Source organism: Micropterus dolomieu, linkage group LG12, assembly GCF_021292245.1.
Source record: "Micropterus dolomieu isolate WLL.071019.BEF.003 ecotype Adirondacks linkage group LG12, ASM2129224v1, whole genome shotgun sequence".
NCBI lineage: Eukaryota > Metazoa > Chordata > Actinopteri > Centrarchiformes > Centrarchidae > Micropterus > Micropterus dolomieu.
In genome coordinates, this window is record NC_060161.1 from 14,826,472 (window position 1) to 14,838,739 (window position 12,268).

At 39.9% G+C, this 12,268-nt stretch overlaps 2 protein-coding genes across 4 annotated transcripts; one reads left to right on the plus strand and one right to left on the minus strand.

The window, feature by feature from the left end:
• Nucleotides 1–3,390: 3,390 nt before the first annotated feature.
• On the plus strand, nucleotides 3,391–5,811 carry LOC123980858 (glycoprotein hormone beta-5-like). Of its 2 annotated transcripts, none has more exons than XM_046065412.1 (3): nucleotides 3,391–3,441; nucleotides 4,364–4,565; nucleotides 5,541–5,811. In XM_046065412.1, the coding sequence occupies exons 2-3, from the start codon at nucleotides 4,365–4,367 to the stop codon at nucleotides 5,727–5,729; spliced, it is 390 nt and encodes a 129-aa protein (XP_045921368.1). In that variant the 5' UTR covers nucleotides 3,391–3,441; nucleotide 4,364; the 3' UTR covers nucleotides 5,730–5,811. The 2 variants fall into 2 exon arrangements, with proteins under 2 accessions (XP_045921368.1, XP_045921367.1); XM_046065411.1 differs by lacking the exon at nucleotides 3,391–3,441 and adding an exon at nucleotides 4,044–4,055.
• A 1,038-nt stretch (nucleotides 5,812–6,849) lies between these two features.
• On the minus strand, nucleotides 6,850–11,148 carry gpha2 (glycoprotein hormone subunit alpha 2). Of its 2 annotated transcripts, none has more exons than XM_046065120.1 (4): nucleotides 10,929–11,148; nucleotides 8,614–8,734; nucleotides 8,127–8,311; nucleotides 6,850–8,018 (listed from the first exon to the last, which is right to left on the minus strand). In XM_046065120.1, exons 1-4 carry the CDS (start codon nucleotides 11,019–11,021, stop codon nucleotides 7,914–7,916), a joined length of 504 nt encoding a protein of 167 aa, XP_045921076.1. In that variant the 5' UTR covers nucleotides 11,022–11,148; the 3' UTR covers nucleotides 6,850–7,913. The 2 variants fall into 2 exon arrangements, with proteins under 2 accessions (XP_045921076.1, XP_045921075.1); XM_046065119.1 differs by having other exon boundaries at nucleotides 8,614–8,769.
• Nucleotides 11,149–12,268: the final 1,120 nt, after the last annotated feature.

Genomic DNA, 12,268 nt, shown 5'->3' on the forward strand with positions numbered 1-12,268 from the left:
TTTACTACACCTGATTTGCCATTGCTTCTTTGTTCCTTTCAACCATTAACATTGCAGCTGTGCATTTAATTTAATTTGCAGATGTTCCAATTGACATCCAGATTGGATCTTCTAACTTGTCAGTAAAATCAAAAACTAAATATTGTCAAATTTGTGCATGAAATAGTTGATATAAACACTTAACACAAGGTCCACTGACTAGCGTTTTCTGCAGCTTACAATCACATGTCATGGTCTTCATCAAGGGATAGAGTTGCTTGGTCGTCCTAGAGATGGCTCAGTAGTCATCGTGTAACAGGTGGTTGCAATGTATCGTCAGATGATGGCACTTGAGCCATCTCTATGACATCTGAGTGAACTCGGTCTGCTGAGATACGATCGAAAGCTCTGGAAAAAGCTATAAATTGGAACCTGAGTTAGGATTATTACACACGGGCTAGTGGTTCCCAACCTTTTGGCTTGCGACCCCTTAGAACAAATAATTGTTTACTTGTGACTCCTGCTTGTGTGAACATGAGTTGCGAGCAGTTAAACCAAAGAGTGTTTATCCCTGTCAAATAGTTTGAATTGTGGGGTTTTCAAAGGCAAAAAAATACAAAAAGCAAATACGTTGAGGAAACAAACACATTAAAACTCATTTTAAATAACTTGTGACCCTTCTGAATTATCTCAGGACCCCATAAGGGCCCTGACACCCAGGTTGGGAACCACTGACATATGCCTCTCTTCTCTACAGTACCACAGTGCTGCATTATTTTTTCCTTTCAGGCATAAATGTTTTGTTTTTCCCCTGTTTTTGCAGCGTGAGTGTATGCCTCAAAGTCCACAATTTTGCATTTGGCGTGCTCCTTGGCAGTCACAAAATAGAAGCACACTGATGGATAAGATGTAATGGCAGCCTCAAACCAGTAAACACATCAAAACCTGCACCTGCAGGCACCATCTGACTGGCACTCTGGACAGGCGAGGAAAGCAAATGCTCCCATTTGGTCGGATTTCAAACGTTGTCTTGAGTCAGGCAAAAAAAAAAAAAAAACACTCACAAAACACAACTGAAAAGAGACAAAACTTGACTTCGCTGTCATAAAACTCAGCTTACTTCATGATTTTTGTTTTGGCTAGCTTACTATCGAACCCTCTTGATTGTTATTGTCAGTCGGTCAGCTGACTCGGGGAAGACCCGGCTCCCACTGTCTCGAATGTTTTGATCAATATTCTTCTTTCTAGAATTCTGTTCTACGTTCTAGAACTGCTCCAGAAGAGGAAGCGAGAGAAGAGAGATGTTCGTAGAGAGCTCTGGCCTCACAGACAGCCATCAAATGCGGGCTGCATTCTCTGTCACGTCTCCTCCCTGTGGCCAGTTTCATGTGGCCAATTTTAAACAAATGCTTTAAATCAGAGGGGTGATGTGAATGGTATGATGAAAGCAGCGAGGTAAAAAAACAGAGGAGAAAGACAGAGGAAAGAAAGGACATAGAGTTAGACACGATAGAATGGCAATAAGTCAGAGCAACAGTAACAGAATGAGAATATAATGTTACCGAAACCTACAACCGCATTACGTAGCAATTTCACTGAATTTCTAGATTTGCACTGTCTGCCCAATGGTCTGTGTTTGTTGTGTTGAAGAAAACACTTAGAGAAGATGATTAAGACGATGCAGAAGAAGAAGAAGATGTATATTTTGGGGACCAACACAGCGGTGGGGGGGGCGGGGGGGGGGGTTGAATGTAGAGAGGCTTACTACTGTACGTAACATTACAGGGTGGGTGTAGAATGGAGAAAAAAAACCTATGTGCTAAAAATGAAACTTCACTTTGAGAAAACACTCTGGGAGTCTGTGCTGTTTTGTGCGTCACCTCTTTTGTCTCTCCAATAATATTCATGTATTGATATTCAATAATGTTAATTCCACTCCCTTTTATTGATACTGTCATCTACAGGCACAATGTGCAATTATTTAAAGCTGAGCAAATTCTGTTTTTTATAAAGACAAAGTGTAATGTGACAGTGTAGTTATGAACTCACAGAGAATTATCACCTAACTCAGCTTTGCCCCTGGTTTAACAGAGAGCCTCTTTTAGCTTATTGTTTAGTTTTTTTTGGCCCACAAACTCCATTGCAATCAAAGCCATTTGCTGTCCCAGGTAGGCAGCTGTTTTCAGCGTAAAAGCTCTTATAAACTCATTGTACAAAACCCGCCTAGCATCAAACAGTAGAATAAAAAATTTGCACCTAGCTAGTGGAACAGCTGAAGAGCCAAATATTTCCCTCAGGAGTTGGTGGACAACCAAAACAGAGTTCAAATGAGTATAAGCTAAATCTGTCAGGTGGCGAAACATAGTTTCAAATGAATGTTAATGTTGCTCTGTGTCTGCACAATAATCAAATCTGTAAATAATCAACTGTTAACTAATACGTTAGCCACATCAACTTTGTAACACGTCAGTAACATGTCAGTGTTGTTTGGCAAAAATGCATGCATGCAACGATGAAGCATTTAGCATTTAGCTCTCTTTTTTTGTACTAACGATGTATTCTTTAGATTTTTGCTGACTGTTTTCAAATGTAGTCTACACAGATCTGATGCATTTTATCAACTGTTTCAGGCAACCATTGATTTACATTAATATCTATATGGTGTCAAAATCAATTAGCAGACTCTTGAAACTTGAAGCAGTTGTGTGATCCATCACCATTAACATCAATCAACTCATTTTGATCAGAGTCACCTAATATTTCATTGTATTATGGTGGAACAATGCATTGGGAACCAATGGCTGCCTGAAAGAGTAACAGAAATAGAGCAGCATGGTTTGCAAAATGGTTAGCTGTGATATAAAGTCACGGTGAGTTTTAGTAAATGGGCTCAAATATGTGAAAACAGTGTGAAACTTTAAGATAAAAAATGTCCATGTGACAGCAGAAGAGACAGTTACTCTGATGAGTTCACATTATCTGGTTTAATCCCCTAATTTTGAAATTGACAGAACTTCAAAAACAAAAAAACTTGCCAGTGTTTGAAGGACCCAGTAAGAGTTTAAAAAGTCATGTGCTTTGTATTCATGTTACCAATCCTTTGTCACAGTGTCAAGATGAGAACTGACCATCCTCACTTCACTGAGAGTAGACCAAAGTTGGACAAGGAACTGCACACACACACACACACACACACACACACACACACACACACAGATACAGGCTGAGGTTACAAAAACATAGACAAGCATCAGTATTTTCCAGGGAGTCTCCATGATTTCTGGCTTGGGGTCTCTAATGGTATTTCATTGTAATTGCTATGATGTCAGAGTGGCTGTCCGCCCTAATGGCCTTCTAAAAACAACAACAAGGACAGATTGGTTCCATTCAGTGGTTGTTGTGCGGGCAGAGAGACACCGGAGTCCAGCAGCTCAAATATCTTCTAGATCTTCAGCTGAAAAGGTGAGAAGTGTCTTTTAACATCCACTAATAATTATTTTTTTAAGCAACGTCAAACTGCTTTAGGGACCAAAAAGTTATTTTACACCACATGTAGAGTAGTTTCATAGCCTATATGGATCCACTGTGAACACAGTGTGTTGTGAGTGGCTTATAAATGTATTCCACTTCATTCTGTTCATGCAGAAAGTATATTTATTTCAGTGTTAGATTTCTTAAAACAAGTGAAGCACTCTCTGCAGTCTGGCTGAGTTGAGATGATTCCAGTTGTTACAGTACAGTTTAAGTGGTTTGCTTGAAAACAGGCAGAGTAATTAAACAGATGTCTCCAATAGCATTAAGGAACTGGAAACAAAAAACGTGTTTTGCAAGTTTAATTAAGTAAGTATAATGTCAGATTAATAACTTTTAAAGGCGTTCCAATATTATTATTTTTTTTGTTTGTTTGAAAGTTAAATTTTTTAGTTAGTAAGTACTTACTGAAATGTTCGTTTTAGTTTTTGTGACAGTGTACCAGAGACCTACTCTGGTACTGCTGGCTGCAGTAGCCATAATGAACACTAGAGGGAGGTGTGAGTCATGCTGAATGTCAGTACTGCTCAGAAAGTCGGTCTTGTGTCAGTTTCTTTTTGGATCATGCATTCCTCTACAGATGTATAATATTAGCAATAAAACTTTGAGCAATTTTTTAAAATCTTTTATATGTAAGAAGCAAAACTGAATAGTTGAGTCAGGGAAGAGAGGAGGACAAAACTAAAATTCAATAAAATGTTTGTTTCTCCACTAATGTAAACAGGACAAAATACACGCCATCTTTATTTTAAGGTTAACTGTGGACCATCCAGGTACAGTAGGTCATTTGTAATAAATACTTGAATAATACTCATTTTTTCTGTGTTTCTCTTTCTTTACCCATCATTCCCAGCATGCATCTCCATCCGCTGTCCCTGTCCTTCCTCTTGCTCCTGATGGCAGGAACAACCTTGGTGTGCTTTGCTGTGACATCCACACTTCATGGTTTCCGTGGCTGTGCGGTCCGAGAGTTCTCCTTTATGGCCCAGAAGCCGGGCTGCAAGGGTCTGCGCATCACCACAGAGGCCTGCTGGGGGCGCTGTCACACCTGGGAGGTAACATACAAACAAACACACACACACACACACGCACACACACACACACACACACACACACACACACACACACGGTAAAGTGACATCAGTAACGTTTAGACAATAAAGGAGTCCCACTCTTTTCTGTTGCTATTTCTGAAAGCTTCCATAATACTGGAATTGGACAAATAAATGATGAATCACCCAGGACTCCACCCAAACCAAAAGAGGGCCCGTTCTTAGCTCTGACCCATATGTCATTGTCATAAGCAATCCTCAGATCCCTCCAAGCAGGGAGGGTTACTGAACTTTTACTGAACTGTTCTAGTTTGCAGAGATTCAAATTTCCCCTCTGAGTAATTGAAAAACCAAATTTAGGGGGTCAACAACTCCGTTGATTCAAAGCCTTTAGAGGAGAAAGAGCCCTGAATCAGCAACAGAGCGGACTCAGGCCCATGGTAGAAGGTCAGTATTAGTTTAAAATCCACTAGTAAGTGGAGTTTTCAAGTACATCCACAGAGGACAGTGAGATGTGACTTAGGGAAGAGCTACGTGTATTCACTCAATCTACCAATTCCATACCAAATACCAAAACACATTTAACCAACATGTCTTCAACACATGCTTACATATAGTCTGTTTATGCCAGCAATTGGAAATAGACAACCTACAAAGTGTAAAAAGCTTAATGTAAAGCGCACAAAATAAAACAGAACTAAAAGTTGAATTTTAAATTTTTCACTTAGTAAGGTTATGTCCCGGCTGATGTTCCATCTCAAGAATCACATTTGTTTGTAGTTTTTTTTTTATTAAGTAGGAAAACAATTTAAAAGGCTGCAAATGAAAACCAGCTTTAAGTTACAGCAAACACAGCATAGCAGTAAAGTGTGTTGTTGTTTTTTGTAGTGTAACCCAGCCCCACAATTACTGTTTATTGACTCACACACTTCAGAAACGTTGTTGAATTCACTGTCACTTTTCGTTATTGGTGTGCAGAAACCTGTGCCTGATCCCCCTTACATCCACCGCCACCACCGTGTGTGTACGTACAGCCGTACCCGTGACATGACCGCCCGCCTGCCGGGCTGCCAGCCCAACGTCTCCTCTCTCTACCACTATCCCATGGCTCTGCACTGCCACTGTGCCGTCTGCTCCACACAAGACACCGAGTGTGAGACCTTCTGATGGGCGGGACGCTGCCTTCAGCAAACAATGTCACCAACAGTTTTACTTATATGAATGACACTGAATAAAATTATGAAATCAAGATATTTGAGTGAGTGTGAGACTTTCCGAGAGGGGTAACAACAGATTTTGGCAGAAGGTTTATGTTAAATAACAGAAAAAGACGGAAAGATTCTTGACATCTAATAATCTAAGTCTTTTTGTGGACTGAAGACTGTGCATGTATACTTTTTTTTACATCTATATGTAAGAAAGGATAAGTAACAGCTCACAGCATTACATTTCAAAATAAGAGTTCTATGCAACATACAAATAAAGGCACTTGTTGAATACATGTTTAAAAACAAAAAAAATATGCAGCTGTTATAAACTGTGATTATAATCTAAAATCAGAGAGGTTAGCATTGCATAAATTGTATATTATAGCTGCTGAGAACGTTTGTTTGAGGACATTCACAAACAAATAACAAATTCAACTGAAATTGACAACATCCTTTAACTGGGACCTGTATTAATCTCAAGGCTCAACAAATAGTTCATAGTACCTAATACAAATATCTTCATTATTCAAGTTTACATTGTGCTCACATGGCGCATATTCCTATATAAATCAGTTTTTTGTTTAAAGATTCTACATCGATGATGCTCAAACACAGTCAAGATAGAAACTGTTTCCTAAATTTTAGACTTTTTATATGAAGATGAAAATCACATTATCATCTTGTTTCTGCTGTTTACATTCACCTCAGATGCAAATTTAAAAAATACACTGCAGAATGTTCTGGGTGTACGTGTCTGTATATATGTATACAAAGAACTGTAGTATATATTGTTTTATTTTATTTTATATGTTAATTATCTGTTAAGAGCTGCGTGTGTAGCATGAAGGATCTACTCAAGTGCAAGTCCCCCCCAAAAGTATATAATTACAACGAAGGCTATAGAAGGGGTTAGGGTTTAAGGTTAAGATTCGGGTTAGGGTTTCGGGTTAGGCATGTAGTGGTCATGGTTAAGGTTAAGGTAAGTTGCCAGGAAATTAATGAATGTCAATGCAATGACCCCTTTAGGGTTGGAAACGAGTTTGTGTGTGAGAAGAAAAACCAATGTCCACACAAATTAATTTACAGTCGCAGGATGGAAATTTATTGAAGTTAATTCAATTTAATTTCATCACAAACTATACAGTGCATTCTTTCTTGTCTCATTTCATTGATTTCATTTCCAACATTCTTTGGTTTCATCAATAGATATTATTTACAAAATTTCCTTTAGTTCAAATTTATAAATATAAATAAATGTTGTACATTCTTTGGTCTCTTGTCTGTGTTTAGTGGTTATTGCAAAGAATGAAACTACTTGTATGACCCTTAAGTTGATTTAAATGTTGACAATGTATCACTGACAAGTCAATGAAGGGATGATGTAATGTGATGTAATGTTCTCATCCATTTTGGACAATTACAGATGTGAAAGTCTGGTGAAATCAGTTTTTCTGGGTAGTGAGTTTGATTGATGATCATCCTGGAGTCTCTGTGTACTTTCACTTGCTGCTAAGTCACTAAGTAAGAAAGGTAGTGTGACTATTTTGTATTTCTAGCTGCTTACAAAGTGTCTGCCAAGCCTCAAAGCAAAAAAAAAAGTATGAGTGACAGAATGGTTTCTAAAGCCTTTAACACAAATGTGCATCGATCAAGTTTTGTAGAAAAACCTCCCATACATCACATTTTACACATGTGCACACAAAGAAACACACACATAAACAATCACACAAACAGCATACCTTTTACTTTTTAGGTACTGTGTGGCATGTCTAGAGCAGGTTTTACTCTGCCTGAATGAATTTCACTTGATTTTAGTAGAAAATGTCGCAGTCTCAAGGTCTTGGTAGATCTGCAGAGACCTTGCCATCTTTTGATACTTTTCTGTCCACCTTCCTTTCATTCTTTGAGAACAGAAAAGAAGAAAACCCTGGATTTGACAGTAAGGCTAATTCTTTTTTCAGTTAAATAAGATTGAGTGGATTAACATTCAAAACAAGTCGACAGAGATAGAAAAAGTATAGTTCCTGGTGCATCACTGAAACTCTTGTGGTTCAACAATTTACCAATGTGTGTACTGTTTGACTGACAAAATTTTAATTTGGTTCTGGTGCACATTTGGTCTGCAGCGCACTGTCCTGATGTGTCAGTAGCGGGACTTGTGGCACATGTCGCAGCGACACGCCTTCGCTGTCAGGATCTCTAATTCATCATGATGGCGACCGCGAGGGCAGTCAAGGCGAACTTTGACCTGAGGGAAGACAAGCCAGAGGACATGAAGAAATGGCAAAAATGAAAACAACTAGAGGCTGTAGTTAACCCCTCCTCTCATCTAACCACTACCTGTCCCTCCCTTCACCTTTGCATCCTTGCTGATGGTGCAGCATCGTGATGTGGAGGTGATGTTGTGGGTGAAGTTGGAGGCCACCAGCACAGAGTATCGGGATGGGAAGGCGCTGGATTCGCAGTAGCCCACGCAGGCGTAGACCAGGTGGGTGCCTTTGCATGTGCCACGACGGTCACTGCGGATGGTCACATTGAAAGCTGGAGAGGGAAGAGGAAACAGAGGGATGAGAGAGGGTGAAGGAAGTCAAATATTATGTGGGTGCAAGTATATGGGATGCAACACTTCTAGAAATCTGAACAACATGGTTCAATCTCTTGTGATAATCTAGGTTATTTCTCAACTAGAATGGCTGCTGAAGCTGCTGTCCTCAAGACCACATTTCCCATAAACCTGTTACTTCCTGACAAAAGCAGTGTTCCTTGTGTAAATATACACATAAATTGATGCTGTTTCTGGGGACACTGTGAGAGCATTTTAAAATGGTGCGTGTGTTACTTACGGTGTAAGTGACACCCTGGGGTGACGCCATCGTAGCTCCAACCAATAGGAGAGAAGAGAACCAGCAGTGACATCACTGGTAGGACCAGCAGGCAGAAATGTGAGGTCGTGCGTGCCGACATCTGAATGACAGCCAGGAAGAGTTTGTAAGACGTTACTGGAAAGCCAGAGAAAATCTGAGATTGAACTGTTGTTTATGCAAAACATACATACTACACAACACATAGCAGGTGCTAAGTTATTCAATGGTAGAAAAAACATTAAAGTATATTAAATGTTTTAATTCATCTGGGCCAGTAGTTCCCAATCAGAGGTTGGAACACACAACATTGTATAGTAGATTTGACAAAAGCCCCCAAAATAAACATAAAAATCTTTGCTTTTGGATAAAACCATTAGACAAGCACATTTTGACATATGCAACCTGTGTTGACATCATGAGTAGCAATCTCTAGGCTATAAAGCGTCACAAGGATGGGGATCTGGGCTGCTTAAAAGATCTTAATGAGTCTTGTTCTCTGAGCTGAAGAAACTGAAGGAGCAGTTTACACTGAGGCGATTTTCTCCTACTGAACTTTCCCCTCAAATCAAAGTGTCGCCCAATGCCCCGCTCCTTTATCTACCAAGGTGATTTCCCATCCGGCACTGTGACTGTGCACTGTGTGTCACTCAGTTGAGTAACAGCTAATGTTGATAAAACAACATTGCCTTTATCTTTCCCATCTGCCTTGTTTCACAGCTACCTGCTGACACACGTACGTACACAATTTGAGCTCACACCGACTACGTGCAAACGTAAACGTAGCTGCACACATGACGGCAGTCCCATAATTAGATGCTGAACCCGAATAAACGTCTGTCTTTCAAATAGAGAAAATGTGAAGGATAACCCACGTGCTCATGACCTCCCCTACACACACACACTCCAACACGTGTGAAAACAATAAAGTCATGTTTTCCTGTAAATTTGGTGATCCAGACCCTTGACCCCCAAAATGGCAGCTCTTTCCACCTCCGCTTCCATCCGCTGTGGTGATGGTGGAACGGCCCTGGGGACGCCATTAACGCCGCTGGCACGACCAAATTAACGGGTCAGGACTGTGTGTGTGAGGCCATTAACCCCGTGTCAGTTGGTGGGGCAGGGTAAATGTCTGGCTTTTTCCTCTTATGTGGTGTTTCCACGCCTGAAGGTTTGGTTTGTCTTTGAGGAAACTGGGTTGTAATAGACCACACTAGGGCTGGTGCTGAAGACCACCAACAAAGCCTCATGAAAATACACTCGAGAAAAGGTTCTTGAAGTGCTTGTTACAATATTCCATCCACACAAACACCTTGTCAAAATCATGTTATACGTGCCGCCTTTAAAAATAATTAGTGTGTGCAGAAGAAACTCATGAAGACTCACAAAGATGAGACACTGCCTGTCCTCATATCAGTTCTGACACAAGCTACTGCTCCTAGATTTGGGATCATGCTTCTTTTCAGTCACTGTCACAACGCTCACAAAGCTACCTTCAGAAATGCCAAACTTCCTTGCTACAAAGGAACTGTTATAAAGTTGTATAACGTTTGAACAATATACAGAACTTTTTAAAATTTAATTGTTTGAACAATTCAGTTCAGACCAGGGGCTGAACTACAAGTTACAGGAAAAAATTGCCCATTTGGAGCATCTGCATGATTACACACAAGTCCAGTCAACCTTTTTGCAATGTCAAGGAAACCTCTGCTAATTCTACTTTATAACAACAATGCCAATAAGATGTAATTTAATTATTATTGTTTTTTGTTTTTTTTAAGTAGCATAACTTGTGCATTATCTCTGCAATGGTAAAACGTGTGCAACCTTAATGACGGGGAAAATACATTTAATTTATTTAACAAAGTTAGCAGATTCAAAGGAGCACATCTAATCTGTCACTGTCGTACCATGTAATGTTCCAGTATGATCCTTCTTTTTTTTTTTTTTTTAAATAATCATCTTTGTAGTCCAATTTGAAAATAAAAGCCCCCCTAACACAGCAAAACATAATGTCCTAAATATGGGCAATTTACACATTTGCAAAAAGTAGTAATATTAACAGCTCATTTAGGATATAACCATACATGTAAAACGTCTGCAGTAGCAGAATGTTATGAATATATAAGTATAAGGAGATCTTGCCAAAAATATACAACTTAATCTGATTTAAGGAATAGAAGTCTCTTCAAAAAGAATCTAAAAAAATACAAGAGGCATTAATTGCAAGAACACAGCCTAAAAGTCACAGAACAATCACAGGATTTAAAGGTCTATCCCACAAACAGGTCTCTTACCTGAGGACGTAGAGCAGAGAGCGCAACTTCTCGAGTGCAGGGCAGGTGTGTCGACTGGCAGGTGTGTGTGAATGTGTCTGTTCTGAGCCTCATGCAGGGATATAAGTAACACAGGTAAGAGCAAAGGCATGTATAGCTCTGGACACACCCACAATTAGAGAGCTGAGTGTGTGAATGTTTTTTTTTTTGTCTTTTCTACAGATTATCTTTCTTCTCCACTCTGCCTTCCTAAAAAAAAGAAAAAGGAAAAAAAAACTCCATGAAATTTTCTAAAACAAAAATTTAAATCTTAAACTTCTTTCTTAAAAGTCTTCCTCCTGGAGTGTGCTGCCATCTCTCCGTCCCTCCAGCCTCCCCCCCCCCCTCGCTCTCTGTTTTAAAACCTTTAGGGGGACCGCTGCTGTGACACAGAGGAAAACTAGATAGGTTTTCCATCAACGCACCACCACAATAGTAAGAACACACACAGCTTTACCTCACACGCACGCACAGAGACGCGCACACACACACACACACACACACACACACACACACACAAAGGCAAACTTGTACGCATGCACACAAAATCACACAGAAAACAATATTCCAGGCCTCAGCTGCCAGTTGATACAAACTAGGAGTGAACTAATAAATACATTGAATGGGAGACCTAACACACAAATTCTGCCTGGGTTTTCCATTTGCGGCTGCAGGACGAAGGGCAGGGTCGGGTCAGAAGATATTGTGGGTTTGGGTCAACTGTGTGTGTGTGTGGCACACAATGGGTATATTGTGGGGAACGCCTGGCTCTGCTTCTCGTCTTCCTTGTCTTGAACAGAGGAGATCAGCTTAGCGACCGCCCCTTTTCCAAACTCCAGCGGGTGACTTAATAGACTCTTGGATTATTTGTTGGACATTAGCAGCTGTATCTGGACACATCAGTGACATATCCCAAAGGTCTGGCTGTGATTAGCTCTTTAAAAGCGTTGCCAAAGACCCAAAATGGACGTAATTTGGTCTCTTTTGGGAAGTGTCCGCAAGAAACTGAATGAACAAATGTCTTACTTGCTTGAACAGAAATAAATTTTTCCATGTCTTCCTGGAGAGTTTGGGATGGGTTGGGAATCACTGCTGTAAAGCACACTGATACTAGGCCATAAAAATAAACTTGTGTCTTTAAAAAACTATCTTTGTCTTTGACAGAACTTGATAACCTGCCAGGAGAATTGATGGAAGAAGTCAAGGAACTCACAAAATGATCTGTCAAAAAGCAGTAGGTGGGGGTGATTGAAACTCACATTTTGTTTTAACTTCACTATACTTTGGTTGGATCCCATATGTTATAATCATCGTTTCATTGT